Raw genomic sequence first — 16,188 nt, 5'->3', positions numbered from 1 at the left:
GGCAGTCCGTCTAATTGCTGGATTAGAATTTAGAGACTCCTGTAAAACTTCCTTTGTGAGCCTAAAAATTATGACAGTTCCCTGTTTATATATTCTTACAAATATTATGCATGTGAAAGAGAATCTTTCCAAATTTAAAGAAAGATCTACAGTTCACATGCACAACACAAGATACAAGAATGATCTGGATACTCCTTACTCCAGGCTTAGTAAAAGCACAAACAGCCACTGTTATCAACAGCTTAAGATGTACAATAAGCTTCCACTACCTGTTCGAACTTTAGACAATAGTGCATTTAACAGGGTACTGTCACAATTCTTAAGGAAAAAGGCATTTTATAGTGTAGAAGAGTATCTAGAATGTGGTATTTCAAAAACTGACATAATATAGGTAGCTAAAATAATTTTTCTAATGACTCAGGCATAATTACTAAGATATTGTATATAGATTATTTTTATTTATACTGACAATACCTAGTGTACATTTTCTGTACTTGATGGTGGAAGAATAAAATATCTAAAATATCTAAAAATATCTTTCCTATTAAAAACACCACTCAACCTTATTCATCTTATTTCACTCCACCCTATCTCCGCACTCACTGTCTCCTTGTTTTTCCAGCCTGAAGTTTGCAACATTTTTCTAACATTACTCTGTCGCAAATCACCCACAGCAAATTTTGCTGCTTTCCTGTGAACCTTTTACTTTTCTCATATCAAGTAATCCTGGTGTGAGTCCCATACACTGGAACCCGAGACCTATACACCCTCTCTTTCACATCCCTAGGGTGGGGACACGTAGAACGCTGAGAAACCAGCGTGATTGTTGCTTGTGCCGGTCAGCGCTTGTTTCCAGAGCTTGCAAGCGCTAATGGTAGACACGTAGAATGCTGGAAACCAGCGCCAGTTTCCTCGGAACTTCTGATGGAGAAAGATGTCTTTGAGTGAGGATGAACTGATTGTGCTAGAAAATATTCATTTTAAAATTTCATGTAGAAGGAGAGTAGGAGTCCATGAAATTAATCATGGAAGGCGGGTATTTGGAGAGTACCATCACCTGTTCCTGCAACTGAAAATGGACCCTAAAAAGTTCTTTAGCTACTTGCAAATGAAGCTTGTGGCATTCAATTACATCCTGAATAGTATAGAGGAAGACATGCCAAGGACGTGATGCAACTGGCATAATTAGCTGATCTTTCCCAAAGAACGACTAGTCATTTGCTCAAGATAAGTATTTTTATTATCCTTCTTTACATGGTTATATGTTATTGATCTATAAAGATATGAAATATATATGTATATATTTTTTGCTTTTTGCTTTACGTCGCACCGACACTGATAGGTCTTATGGCGACGATGGGATAGGAAAGGCCTAGGAAGTGGAAGGAAGCGGCCGTGGCCTTAATTAACCCTTTGTTGCCTGACGGTACTTTAAAGTACCATCTCATATTTCATGGCTTTGGAATTATTCAGTAAATCCTACCCTTGTATTTTCCTCATGTTCTTTCAAGTAACTCATTCTTGAAACAGAGATATTTCATTTTTGAGGTTGGTATTGATGACAAACGCGGGAGATCGTTTTATTCTTAGGAGTGTAGTCATAATGTTACCACTGTAAAGAAAGGACATTTTGATTGATTATTTCTTAGCTCCTATTGTTACATTCGACCTGCAAGTGATCTTAGTGCATGTAAGTATGCTTCTGTAATACAATAAAATACTCAAATTGATGAAATTTGCAATGGTGTGGATATATAGCTAGTAAATGGTGAGGTACTTAGAAGTACCGTCAGGCCATATGGAGGGTCTCATGTTAGTCATATCCAAAACCGAAAGTAATGCTTTCCTTCGATGGACATCAGTGTTTCTCTATGGAAAGACTGTAAAGGTGTGTGCTTAGCATCTAATTTCCATGGAACAGAAGCCACAACTGTTTCTAGGAAACAGAAGGATGGAAGTAATGTTACTGTTGATTGCCCAGTTGTTGTGCAAGACTACAATGCACACATGGGTGGAGTGGACCATGCTGACAGACTTCGAGGCGTATTTGGTTTAGACCGTCGATCCATAAATGGTGGCAGAGATTATTTTGGGGAATGATTGAGATAGCATTTGTCAGTGCCTACATCATATACTGTAATCTGCATGAAAAAATCCCTCTAATGACATTCTGGCGTAATGTGGTCCTAGGACTGATGAACCAGAAAGAAATTCCTCTTCCAGGAAAACTTTTACGTGATATGAGGTCACCAAAGTCACCAGAGCAAACTTGTCTACCAAAAAGGAGGAAAACAGAATATTCTGTGCCCATTGATGTCAGACTAAGTAATCGTGGAAATCATTTTGTTGTTTTTGTAAAAAACCGTGGTCCATGTGAGGTGTGTTCGAGAAAGAAGGTACAGTCAAGACCGCATTCAAAGTTTACTACATGTAGTGTTTTTCTTTGCTGCAATGAAAAAAAAACTGCTTTGCAGAGTATCATAATGTGTCAGCTGTATAGGATGTATGCAAGATGTTCTACATATGAACAATAATATTACGAAACTTCACTCTTATTACACATATTTGCTTTAAATTTTGCTTTTACACTTTTGTAATAGTTTTAGGTATGAAAAACATGTTCTACTAATATTTTGAGACAATAAATGTTATATAATTCCAAAATGTGAACATTCTTATCTACCCAAATATGAAGCCTCCTATATGCCTGACGGTACTTAAAAATACCAGGCCCCAAAAACATACCAAAAATTAAAATTATGATTTGAAAGTATTAGCATTTACTATTTGAACATATTCCGTTAGAATGAGGTGAAAAAATCAAGTATACTTATTATTTTTCACTATTCAGGCAACAAAGGGTTAAGGTACAGCCCCAGCATTTGCCTGGTGTGAAAATGGGAAACCACGGAAAACCATCTTCAGGGCTGCCGACAGTGGGGCTCGAACCCACTATCTCCTGATTACTGGATACTGGCCGCACTTAAGCGACTGCAGCTATTGAGCTTGGTAGATATGAAATATAATCATGCGAACATAACCTATGAGCAAAATATGATTATGATGATGATGATGATGATGATGCTTATTGTTTAAAGGGGCCTAACATCTAAGGTCATCAGCCAAGCAAAATATGGAGGACATGATTGTCATATCATAATTTCATCTTAAGCCTATTTGTTTACCCTTTTAAGACTACCAACACTAAGAACTTTTCATTTGATGGTGCTTCTAGATAGTTGAAGATTCCTCTCATAAAAGGTATACTGCCGTCCAAAAGTTTCTGGACAAAACATATGTACCCACACAAATATGTTTAATGAGAAAATATACTACTGTAAACAAGTAAACAGGCCTGGAAGAGAGGAAAGAGCCATGGAAATATTTGAGAAAATAATAGATTATACTCATAAAAACAATAATAAAGATATGGTAATAATTGGGGGAGATCTAAATTTGCCTGAAGTAGAATGGAATGGAGCAGCAAGTGAAGCCCATGAACTGAAACTGGCAAATAAGTTAATTTGGGAGGGAGGATTTACACAAGTAGTACAAGAACCGACTCGTCTCAATAACTTACTCGATGTATTCTTGGTTAAACCATGGGAAATTGTTAATAAAACTGAGGTAATTGAAGGAATAGGAGATCATAAGGCTGTAATAATGGATGTAGGACTGGTACCAAAAAGGCTTAATAAGAGGGTCACACAAGACAAGAAATTATACAGAAAAACTAAAGTTGATGAATTTGGGACTTACCATAAATCACAATTCAGTTGTTGGATAAGTGAATGGAGTAATGTGGATACACTTTGGGCTAAATTTAAAGGAAACATTTGGGAAGGAAAGAAGAGATTTGTACCTGTTAGGAAGGGTAAAATGACCTCAGACCCTGTTTATTATACAAGGGAAATAAGAAAATTAAAAAGAAAATGTAGAATAGTAAACAGGAAAATCAAAGAGGGTAGGGAGAGTAGATAAACTAGAAAACAGCTAATGAGGGAACTGAATAGAGTGAAAAAGGAAGCAAAAGAGAATTATATGAATGGCATACTTCAAGAGGGTAGTGACCAAAAAAGGGAAATGGAAAAAGCTGTATTCATATGTCAGGAATCAAAAAGGAAAAGGAATCCAAATTCCTACAATGGTGGGAGAAGGGGGTGAACACTATTTAACAGATACTGAAAAAGCAAACCTATTTAGTAGGGAATTCAGAGATTCAGTAGATGATTGTCAGGAGTTGGAAACCATAACAGAAGATAGAGAGGGAGAGACACAGAGGGAAACAAGAAGGTTCTCATTCACAAATGAAGATATTTTCAGAGAAATCCAACTGCTTCAGCAAAGAAAAGCAGCAGGAAGTGATCAAATTACTGGGGAGGTATTAAAGACAATGGGGTGGTACATAGTGCCTTATTTAAAATTTCTCTTTGACTATGTCATAAATAATAGTGTAATACCAAAGGAATGGAAGGAATCTATAATAATACCAATTTATAAAGGAAAGGGTGATAAAAGGAAACCAGAGAACTACAGACCAATCAGCCTGACCAGTATAGTTTGATATTAAACTCTCCAGTATTTTACATAGTACATCAGAGGGATATGTGATGATAAAAATTGGTTCATGAGGAGCCAGTATGGATTTAGAAAGAAATTTTCTTGTGAGGCACAACTGGTGGGATTTCAGCAGGACATATCAGATCAGTTGGATTCAGGAGGTCAGTTAGATTGCATAGCCATAGATCTTTCCAAAGCCTTTGATAGAGTGGAACATGGAATATTATTAAAGAAATTGGAGGGAATAGGATTGGACGTAAGGGTTACACGTTGGATAAAAACATTTCTAAATTCAAGGGTTCAGAAAGTCAAAGTAGGAAATAATGTATCACAGGAAGAGAAAGTTTGGAAGGGAATTGCACAGGGTAATATAATCGGTCTGTTACTTTTCTTAATATACGCAAATGATTTAGGGAACAATATAACATCAAAAATAAGATTGTATGCAGATGACATAATTGTTTATAGGGAAATAAATAACATTGAGGATTGTTCAGAATTACAAAGGGACCTTGAAAGTATCCAACAATGGGTTGAAGAAAATAATATGAAGGTTAATGGAGGCAAATCAACTGTTACAACTTTTACAAACAGGAGTTTTAAAACTGAATTTGAATATACTTTGGATGAGGTAGTTATCCCAAAAGAATGCAAGTGCAAATACTTAGGTGTGAGATTTGAAAGTAATTTGCACAGGAAGGGTCATGTTGATGATATTGTTGGGAAAGCATACAGATCATTACATGTCATAATGAGGCTACTTAAAGGATGCAATAAAGAATTAAAAGAAAAAAGTTACTTAAGTATGGTTTGTCCATTATTGGAATACCTAATGAAATAAATAGATAGTGTGCAGTGGAAAGCAGCAAGATTTGTAACAGGGGATTTCAGGAGAAAGAGTAGTGTATCAGAAATGTTAAAGGAACTTGGGTGGGAAACTATAAGTAAGAGAAGGGAGAAAACTAGACTTATAGGATTATATAGAGCCTATACAGGAGAAGAAGCATGGGGAGATATCCGTGAGAGGCTTCAGTTGGAAAATAATTATATCGGCAGGACTGACCACAAATATAAAATTAGAAGGAATTTTAGCAGAAGCTATTGGGGTAAATTTTCATTCATTGGGAAGGGTGTGAAGGAGTGGAACAGTTTACCAGGGGTAGTGTTTGATCCTTTTCCAAAATCTGTACAGATATTCAAGAAGAGAATAAACAGCAACAGAGAAAATAAATGAAGTGTTAGAGGGCATTCGACCAGTGCAGGTTATTGTAAATAAAAAAAATGTGTGTGAATAAATTAATTCCATCCCCTGGTCTAAGGAGTTTGGACAGCCAAAGTAGGGGACTGCCTGTAGGGGTGAAGTACAGTGGGGACTTCGAGGGCCCTGGGACCGCTACGGTAGCTGTGAAGGCCCTTCAGGAACTCTGAAAAGTGGTGGCAAAAGGGGCTCTGGTTAAGACGCAGCAGGTTGTTATGCTACTTATGATCCAGAACGGGTAAAAAAAAAGAAAGTAAATAAATAAATGCAATGTATATATTACTGTTATACCAGTTGTATAGTATCATTTGAAGTAATTCCACATACTGTATATCAGTTGACTATATTTGTAAGTAGTACAGGAGATATTATAAATAGAATTTTGTAAACAATATAAATTTATTAAGAATGAGCTGTGTGTTTAATAGAAAAAATTGTTAGCATAAATTGTATTGTATTATAGGAAAATTTTCTTCTATTATTAATTTAATATTCAGTGCTTGACAATAATGTATTTTAGTGTACCATTTGCCACCGAGGTAGACACCTCATTTGCAAATAAAGAGATTTTGATTTTGAATTGAACTTTTGAAGGTTTTCAGGCAACGGTAACGAGTTTATATTCGTTGTTCAGCATCCTACTATAAAACACCTACAGTGAAGCATGGAGGGGGCTCTGTGATGTTTTGATGTTGTTTCACATTCAGTAGCATTGGTAGACTGCATCGAATTCAAGGAAAGACTGGACAAAAACGGCTACCATTCTATCCTATCTCGTTGTCCTCTTCTGCCTGGACAGCAACGTGGGTTTGTCCTCCAACAAGACAATGACCCCAGATACACGTCTTGATATTGCATGAATTATCTGCAAAACAAACAAAACTCTGGGGAATTGTTTTTAATGGAATGGCCCCCTTAATCCCTGGACATAAATCCAATTGAGCTGCTGTGCGAGGAGTTGGATCGGCAGGTCCAAAAAGAGCCCCCTTCTTCATTGGAAAACCTGTGGGACATCTTGCAGTATACCTACATCAGTGTTAGAAAAACTTGTTTTGAGAATGCCGAGAATAGATAAAATTTTACTTCCTGCAAAGTGGGGTTTCATTGATGAGAAGAGAGTTTGATGTGTTCTGATGATCTGTGGGAGTAAATGTGTAAATATTGTCTATTTCTTGCTCAGATGTAATGTAAAAACGTAGTTTTATTGTAAAATATTAGTTTCAGAATATATATTTGTCAATTCCTTGCATAGGTATGTTTTTTTCTTTTAATCTCAGTTCATTCTTTACCAATTCAATGCTTGTCCAGAAACTTTTGGCCGGCAGGGTATAGTGATTTCCAGTGGCACAACATAGACTGTTGAATGGAAATTCTAAGTTCCCATGGAGGGAATTAGATATTTTTCCACCAATAGAGCATATAAAAAATCAGATCAAAAATTAGATGTATGGCTTTTCAGGCGTTTGCTCTATTAACCAGCGTTTTATCTTAGGTCTGACACTAGACTCTTCAGAGTGGGATGTGTCAGACCCTACCCACTGATGCTGGGGTGTATGCAGGTGAACTTTGCTAGGCGGGCATTAATTCCATTGAGGAAAAAAGAGGAAGAGGTCCGACACTTCGAAAAATGAAGATATCGGTAAAGGGAGACAAGGGCCACGAAGGGCGTGAAAATGAAAGACTCCCTAGCCCTCGCAAACCTAATAGCGTCGGTTTAGTGTCATATAGAAGATATTTACCCATTTGTACTTCCTCTAATAGCAATAATCACCACCACCACCACCACCACCACCCTCTAATAAACGTTCCCCAACCTTTTCTTTATCATCTCCCATTCATCTATCAATTACTACGGCAAGTTGTTTCGAGTTGAACCTCACATTGCAATTTTCTTTTATTATTTCCTCCTATTTTTAATATATTTTTATTTGGCTTTATTCTTTTTAATGTTTTAAATTATTCTCAAACTTATATATCTACTTTGAATTTGACGAAATTAAATCCTACACTGTTTTCCTAAGACTTCAATTACGTCACCTTGTACTCTTCGGCCTGAGGAACAAATGCCTACAAGACCTGTCTAGCAACGACTCTACATAAGTGCATACTTGACCTGCTTGTGAACTTCAACTATATTTGTTTTCGGCGCAAGACAATGATGTTCTGTTTACTCTCTTGACTGCGATCATTGTGTTTTGGACATTAACTGAATTGCTACAATATGAATCAATGTTAATTTTTTGCCTGTGTTCAATGTATTAGTTGTTTTAAGATCTTTATATCTTGCCCTACTTTTCTATTTGGCTGATGATGACACTTGTAATGTGTCGAAACTGGTCCCAATAAACAAGTTGTGACTTCTTTTTAGTTCAACTTACAACGAAGTATTGAAAGGTGGATCCTTCTAATATTGTACATCTTCTTATTTCTCTATTCAATACGGAACGATCATGAAGTTTTTAACTTTAAATGAACACATCAGGTCAGTCAAGAATGTCACTCTTTCATCCTTCATGGAAAATGCTATAAGCCAGTCTGCCAAAGCAGAACATTTCTACAGAAAAGACCATGAAATCCTCTTTGGCCAGGCAAAGGCCATTGCGCCTGTAAAAGACTTCTATGCTCAACTTGTAAGGGAAGCCATAGAGATAGAGCTGCGCCCAAATAAATCAACAAGGAAGACAGCTACAAGTTATCAAATACATGGAGACCTGTACTCCAGAAATACATGCATAACACCACCATGACACAATGCTATGCACTCAAGAAACTGTTGATAGAGGGCGGTGAATCAGTAACTTCCCTCCCAGTCACCACAGCACAGCGCAGTGATCCCAGAGTCCAGTTAATGGGGGGCTGTGGTTAGTATGGTCATGACTTCCATGTTCCTTCAAAGATTGTATATGCTCAATGTCGAGGCAAACCTTCACATGCCCTGATTAAGGCCAATGTAATTTGGCGGAAAGCTCGTCTTTGTTAAATATATATAAGTGGCTTTAATCCAGTTTGCATATTCATTTCTTTATTTTAATAAAGTGAGCCATGAAAGACAAGAAGCATACCAGCCAACTTTTATGGTTTGTCCGTAAAATTTACGGAAATTGCAGCATTTTACGGTTTTACGAATGGACGGTGTCATTTTACGACTTCGCGGACAAAAATTTGAAACGTTAACATTTGATAATCACTCCACTTCCGTACAGTCGATTGTTTGCGTGGGTCGAAGCACGCTCCGTCTTGGCAAGACCGACTACAATATATCGTAGTCTGTCTTGGTCGAAGGCAAGTCCACGATAGTCGATAACTCATTCTTTGTTATGATTGGTATTTTTAATCGTGTGATGTTAAAGGTGTGGTGGCCCTGAAAAGGGCCGTTTCTTAAGAAGGGTGATTATCCCCTGTAGCTCCTTACTTGGAGTTGGTGTATTTGGTGACTGCTTTGGTGCCCTCGCTGACGGCGTGCTTGGCCAGCTCTCCGGGCAGCAAGAGACGGACGGCAGTCTGGATCTCCCGACTAGTGATGGTGGAGCGCTTGTTGTAGTGGGCGAGACGGGAAGCTTCAGCGGCGATACGCTCGAAGATGTCGTTGACGAAGCTGTTCATGATGCTCATCGCCTTGCTGGAGATGCCAGTATCAGGGTGTACCTGTTTAAGTACTTTGTAGATGTAGATGGCGTAGCTCTCCTTGCGCTTTTTCTTCTTATCTCCCTTGGTTATCTGGTGGTCAGGTGGGAGTGTGATGTCGGATTGTGTGGGTCTGGAGATTTTGGGGGGAAGGCGGGAGAATAGTGTTTGGGTGTGTATGTGATTGATGGAAGGGGAAGTCTGAGTTGATTGATGGTTGGTCTGGGGGGTGGGAGTGTGAGGTCGGTTTGAGTGGCTATGTCATCCTCCTCCTCATATGCATCACAACATACGTAATGGACCAAATTTTGGTCAGTCAGTAGGTCAGCGACGCTATACCATCCGTCTTGGTCGTGGAGGAGCTGGATGTGGTGTAGGATGGGAGCAATGACTTGGAATATAATTTTACGATATATTTAAAGTTTAGTGGGATGGAAATCGGAAGGATGAGGGGGGTGTGCAAGGAGCACTGTACATTGGTTGAAAGAAGTAGAGGGGATAGATAATTGGGTTTGGACTTGGGCGATGGTGGTTTGGGTGCTTGGGACGGAATCATGGCTGGAGTTGTCAGGGTCCCAGCTACTCAATCCACTGGGATTGGCCCGACAGGGGGGGGGGGGTGAGGATGGGGCATGAAGGGTCAAACTCCGAGGAGGACCAGAATAAAGTGCACACAGTGGGCACCAGTCGTGTCAGGTGTAGTTTAAACGGATCGCGCCAGGACAAGACACGAGCAGATGATCCACTGAGTACTAGACAAATTTGCTTTTCTGATGTGGGGCAGTGAAAAGTGGTTCAGCGGGCAGGGCTGGTGATGGGCTGGTCGTGTAGCTGCTTGAAGAGCTGGTGGGAATATGGCAGACCGCAGAAAGTTGGCTCCCAGAAGAGTATATCTGGAAGGACGGACTGCGCTGAGAACTTGGCTGCTCTTTGTTGATTGGCTGGCTGTGCTTGGGCAAACAGGGGGCTCGCGGCGATGGCTGAGCGAGTGGGCTAGGCTGGCACCTGACGGGCGACGATGGTGAGCTGGCGGACAGGCAGGGTGCAGCTCGGTGACTTGATACTCCATCGTGCTCAAGTGTTCAGGCCGAGGTTCCCAGGATGAATGGGTCAATGGTGGTGGTGGTGGTGGTGGTGGTAGTGGGTGATTCTTTGTTATGATTGGTATTTTTAATCGTGTGATGTTTGTGTCATTGTTGGAATTTAATTTAAAGCTGGGATAACAGTACTTTTGTTCTGTGTCAATCAGGTATCGACAGGCTCTGCTCCGCAAGTTCTTTGTTCTGCTCCGTTCGTTGGATTGTGAAGTGAAATGTCTGATAGTTATAGGCTGCTCTTTTCCTTTTCTTAATCATTTTTATACAAACTATTATGATGCTCCATTCACTTGTGATTTATCCTATATTCTTTGACCATGTGATTGTTGTTCTTTGGTGGCCTTTTGAGGTTATGACATATTTTAATGAGGGGTTCGAGGTTTTGTGTTATAACTTCGTGCTTCGCAGTTTCCTGTATTCCTTGGACTAATTACACTCGTTCCAATGACTGGGTATACCGCTATTAGCGAAGCCCCTTAAATTACAAAGAAGAAGAATAATTACATTTGTTCCATGTGTGTATGTTTTTTTACCATGTGCACATTTTTCATTCGCGACATTCTCTTTGATTCACAAGGTTGGCGTCATGTTCATTTAATCTTTTAAGGCTTTGTGTGCTTTGCCATGTTTTAAGGAAGTGTTTGACTGCTTTGAGTGTTTGTCATAATTTTATGTGACGTTTAGTTATTCAGGTTCCTTTCAGTATTTGAATGGATATAGAGACATTTTTTTCTCAGACATTTTCTTACGCTATATTCCTATTATAGGTTACCATGAATTAATCCAACAAGAAACAGTACTTCCATACATTTAAAGAATCATATTCTGTTGATTTTCCGTGCATACTAAAATCAAGAAAGGGAGAAAATATTGCCTTTTGTACGGTATGTGGGGTGTGAATATTGCACATGGTGGAAGAAACGATTTAAGTAATCATGTGAAGTGCGGTAAACACGTAAGTTACGTTAAAGGAAGACAACAAGAAAATCAACACTTTTTTTGCCATGTCTGGAAACGTTGACAGTGACGTAATTAGGACCGAGTGTCTGTTTACTTCCTTTTTTGTTGGAACACAGTGTGCCTTTAACCCCTTAAGCGGGGAGTTCGGTTCACACTAGCTCGCTCCCAGGTGGGGAGCGATTTCCCTGATTGAAGAAAATATTTAATTACTTGATTAAAAGCAATCGTAGACTAAAATGAACTATTGAAGGGCCAAAAGAGAAATATTTACTTGAATATAATGTATTTTGTTGAAAAATTTGATTATTTTAATTTTTCAATACTTTGTGCAAAAACGTACTAAGTGCTTTCACACTGTGAAATCGAGATTGCTTCATCCTAACAGCAAAAGTCTGGTTTTTGTTGATACAGTAACTTTCACCTGAATATTTTAGGCAGTTTACTATCAATCTCTGCCTGTAAATAAATGTTTATGCATATGTAAATTGTAGATTTACAAAGTTTACATGTACTTAAAAGATGTACAATGTAATAAATTATAATACTCACAAATTTTTCTGTTATGTTGGTTAGCTCTTTCAAGGGATCAAGTTTATATCACCTCCCTACAATTCATAAGTGACATAAACAGACTATATTACACTACAATACAGGTAATATTTACAGTATTTACAGTCTTCACAGTGTTATGTCTTTTACAGCTGTTCATTATGATACAAACGGAAGCAGGTCATGTTATATAACCTGTCTCGCCTTCACATAATTTATATAATTCCATTCCAAAACGCGATCGTTTTCTTGTTATGTAAACTTTCCACCCTAGCCACCCTTTCCATAGCAAGAGGTTGTCATCAATTGACATTTTTCCACCAGGGATATAAGCTTCCGAAAATGTTGCTAACAGGTGGTCAAATACTGGATTTATCTCATATATTTTTGGAGGAAGTTGTGCATTATTCACCTCATTGTCAGAGATATGTAAAAAGCTGTGGAGGAAAATCTAATAATAATAATAATAATAATAATAATAATAATAATAATAATAATAATAATAATAATAATAATAATAATAATAATAATAATAATAATAATAATGTTATAGGCTTCACGTCCCACTAACTACTTTTACGGTTTTCGGAGACACTGAGGTGCCGGAATTTAGTCCCGCAAGAGTTCTTTTGCATGCCAGGAAATCTACTGACAAGAGGCCGACGTATTTGAGCACCTTCAAATACCACCGGTCTGAGCCAGAATTGAACCTGCCAAGTTGGGGTCAGGAGGCTGGCCAGGCCATTCAATCTGGTGAGAAAAATGTCTCTTCTGTGTCATCAGTTCATAGAAAGTAGGCGTAGTGAACAAGGGATTGAGAGAAATAGTGTCCTAATTTAGGTTTCTCTACAATCCCCTGCGGAAACAGAATTGCCAATAGAAGCTTTATTTCGTCCTTATTTGTCCGGACACGGTCTTGATCTCAATTCCTTCCTTTTGTCTTACTAAACTGGGATTTATGTGCGATTTCCTGCTCGGCATCTTTTGTCTGTTCAGCTATGTTCTGGCATATCTCGTCATAAGAAAGGAATTACAATATTTCGCTCTGCTTTGTTTTTCCTAAAAACACTCTTTTTACATCACGATGGAAATTTAGATCAAAGCGGGAATTTCTTTGTCAATTTTCAGTATAAGTTGATGAAGAACTTGCAATGGTTGGATTGTAATCAGTGTTATCGTCACAACTGTCACTGTCATGATCGCTACTTGAACTGGAATCAAACACGTCTTGAGTCTCTTGCGACTGCTGAACGTTCGCATCAGCTACGCCCAAATCCTGTATATTCGAGCTTGCAGTACTTTTTCCAGGTAAATTCCTGTCACTTACGAATTCCCCTTCGGCAGAACTTACTTCATAATATCACAATTCTCCCCACTAAATTCCAACATTTTGTTTATCATGGCCCGTAAATCGTCTTCCTCTAACAGTGGGGACCGGTAATTCGATATAGATATTTTAGCGGAAAAAATGTAAGAAAAAGGATCGAATAGAACCCTGGTCTCAGCAGTTTGGCCGGAAATCATGAAATAGGACTGTATTACATATGCGTACGATAATAAAATGCTGTGTAACTCGCGATAAACAGACACTCCAGTCGTGAAGGATGAACTAAAGACTGCGGATAATAAATCAGGTCACAGTTCTAAACTGTCATCAGAGAAGTCTGTTCAGTGTCATAATCTCTAGAAATCTCTTCTACAGCAATATTATTACATCCAAGGGACGATTAGGTGATCAGCTAAAGCTTCAGCGCGGAGCTATTAGGCCTTAGGTGGTTTTTGCCCGGACACAGCTGCGTTGTTTCTGTTGCAACTCGTGGATGACACATTTGTGTTGGGAGAACTTAATTGAAAAAATTCACATCAGAGGGCAGACTCATCCAGAATACGCTGCTAAAAAGGAAATAAACCTCTGCAGGCAGGCAACTGAGAAAAAAATAATAATTCGAATCGGCGGATATATTCGCGTTCCCCACCGAACAAGCGACTTGTAGCCGCAGATCTCGCCGCTTCGCCCACCGAAGGGGTTAAATGCGGCTGATCAAGCTGGTGCTTTATTTAAGAAGATGTTTCCCACATCAGAATTTGCAAAGAAATACAGTTGCGGTCGCACTAAAACGGCATGCATTGTAAATAAAATGGCAAAAAATACATCATCTGAAGTTGTTAAGTGCCTTCAGAATGGACCATTTTCTTTGGCAACAGATGGAAGCAATGATACGAATGCCAAGTTGTATCCTATTGTTGTTGCATTCTACGATATTCCACGGGGAAAAGTAGTGAGCACTGTGCTATCCATACCAGCGTTAGAGGGGGACTCAACAGGGCGCGAAACATAGGTAACCTGATTTTATCACAGCTGAATTCTCATAACATACCAATTGAAAACTGTGTGGCTTTCTGCTCCGACAATGCTCCTGTTATGATAGGACACAAAAAAGGGGTTTCAGAAGTTCTGAATGAAGATCAACCAGGTATTGCCGTCATAGGTTGCATTTGCCACCTGATTAATCTTCTTGTTTGTTATTTTCATGTACAAATCATTGGCCCATGATGTAAGTAGATGTGATTTGCAGTGTGTATTATATTTTTTCATGCATGTGTTACGTTAAACAAGTTTTATTGTGTAAAGCCTTTTTTGATTATCACGTATCTGCTTAATTTATCAAGGATATCCTGCTGTGTATGCTCCAAACAAATATTCACCACGCCTGCTGCTGTTTAACGTGGATTTCTTCTTGATTGTTATTTTCATCTACAAATCATTGGCCTATGATTTAAGTATATTTGATTTCTTGAAATATTCTGTTTAAAGCATGAATTATTGTATTTTGTAGTCCAGAAGTATTAATATTTTCGTCAAGCCGGGGTATGTCAAAAATCCTTAGATTTTTCGTCGCGCGTGAGGTTTTTACTGATAGCTCTTTTCAAAAGTTGGCAGGTATGAAGAAGAAATGTTGTGCTAAATAAGTTCACATGCGCTCCTTAGTTGGGCATAACGAATCAAAAGAAAAAAGAGTCATGAAAACCTACGCTCATTAATCATTCAAAGAAATAGGTCGTCTTTTGTGCCAAGTTCTGTCCAGTTACCATCTCTATTTTCCATTACCACCTCTTCAACTGCCTCATTTGTTGACATCAGAGCTACATTGTCCACCACAGAGCCAATGCCTGTTACATAATTCCTAAATTTACTTGGAGGTGCTGGCAACACAGAGCATTTCACCTGCTGCTCTCTACTCCATATACCAGCGTAATATTGATGGCATGCACTTTACTTGTCTCACTTTTTGCTCCTACAGCCTCAATATCTACACTAGCAGATGAGCAAAACTCAACAGTATAAACACTTTTAACACACCAATACAATCTATGCTGCAAGGCCAATATGTCCTTTTTACTGAAACAGAGAGGCCACTCTCTTTGGGTTGTTTACAGACAACACTGGTAGCAAATATATTTTCTAAAATGTTTATGTCAAATATTCATTGATATTTCCTTCAGATTCATCAATAAATTGTTTATATTGAATTTGTGATGACCTGAGCTTCATTCCAGATGAAGTATCATTAGATCTTATGTCTTCCTCTTCTTGCACTTGTTTGCGGTGAGTCACTGTTGAGGTTTGATGGTGCTTGCGGTGAAGATTTCCTCTTTCCTATGTGTTTTCTTTCTCGAAAACTTTCAATTCACTTTTTGGCATGATTACTGTATTGCTAAACTGTACACTTAGTAAACACAACTATTAGACACACAAAATAAACAGAGCACTGCACACGTGCATTCACGTTTCCATGGAAACAAATGTACAGCGAGAAGCTTGGATTAATGCAAACAATATGAAAACAATCAAACAATCATGCGCGAGTCATGTACCTAACAGTGTCGCTGAAATTGCACACAGAAAAGCCACTTTATTTTTAAGAAATATGACGTGCAGTTCTGGCGCGCTCGCTCGAATGTCACTTGTCAATGTTATTCATTATTTAATGACCTTACAAATGAGCTATAGACAAAATTGAGATACCATTGGAAAGCTAAGAGTCCGCAGATTAATATAGCACAAAAATGAATTTCGTTAAATTTTGAAGATTTTTGGTATTTCAGCTTCCCTTTGTCACCAAACATTTTATCAGAGTT

The 16,188-nt window shown here is 38.4% G+C and overlaps 2 protein-coding genes across 6 annotated transcripts in view; one reads left to right on the top strand and one right to left on the bottom strand.

Annotated features, from left to right (window-relative positions):
• LOC136875367 (cyclin N-terminal domain-containing protein 1) overlaps nucleotides 1-16,188 on the top strand; it is a 265,579-nt gene that overhangs the window by 209,541 nt on the left and 39,850 nt on the right. The gene's annotated exons all lie outside the window — the stretch shown is intronic.
• LOC137501194 (histone H2B-like) lies at nucleotides 9,227-9,998 on the bottom strand. Its single transcript, XM_068228055.1, has 2 exons — nucleotides 9,918-9,998; nucleotides 9,227-9,535 (listed from the first exon to the last, which is right to left on the bottom strand). Exons 1-2 carry the CDS (start codon nucleotides 9,996-9,998, stop codon nucleotides 9,227-9,229), a joined length of 390 nt encoding a protein of 129 aa, XP_068084156.1.

The sequence above is a fragment of the Anabrus simplex genome, chromosome 6, assembly GCF_040414725.1.
Source record: "Anabrus simplex isolate iqAnaSimp1 chromosome 6, ASM4041472v1, whole genome shotgun sequence".
In the NCBI taxonomy this organism is placed as follows: Eukaryota; Metazoa; Arthropoda; class Insecta; order Orthoptera; family Tettigoniidae; genus Anabrus; species Anabrus simplex.
Note: the sequence above shows the minus strand (reverse complement) of the source record. Positions and strands in the feature narration are given on the sequence as shown.

Excerpts from the sequence above, each read along its gene's own strand:
- LOC137501194 (XM_068228055.1), bottom strand. The coding sequence starts at position 9,998 with ATGATTCCGTCCCAAGCACCCAAACCACCATCGCCCAAGTCCAAACCC. Across the intron at positions 9,536-9,917 it reads CTCTACTTCTTTCAACCAAT|ATAACCAAGGGAGATAAGAA; the intron begins GTACAGTGCTCC and ends CCTGACCACCAG.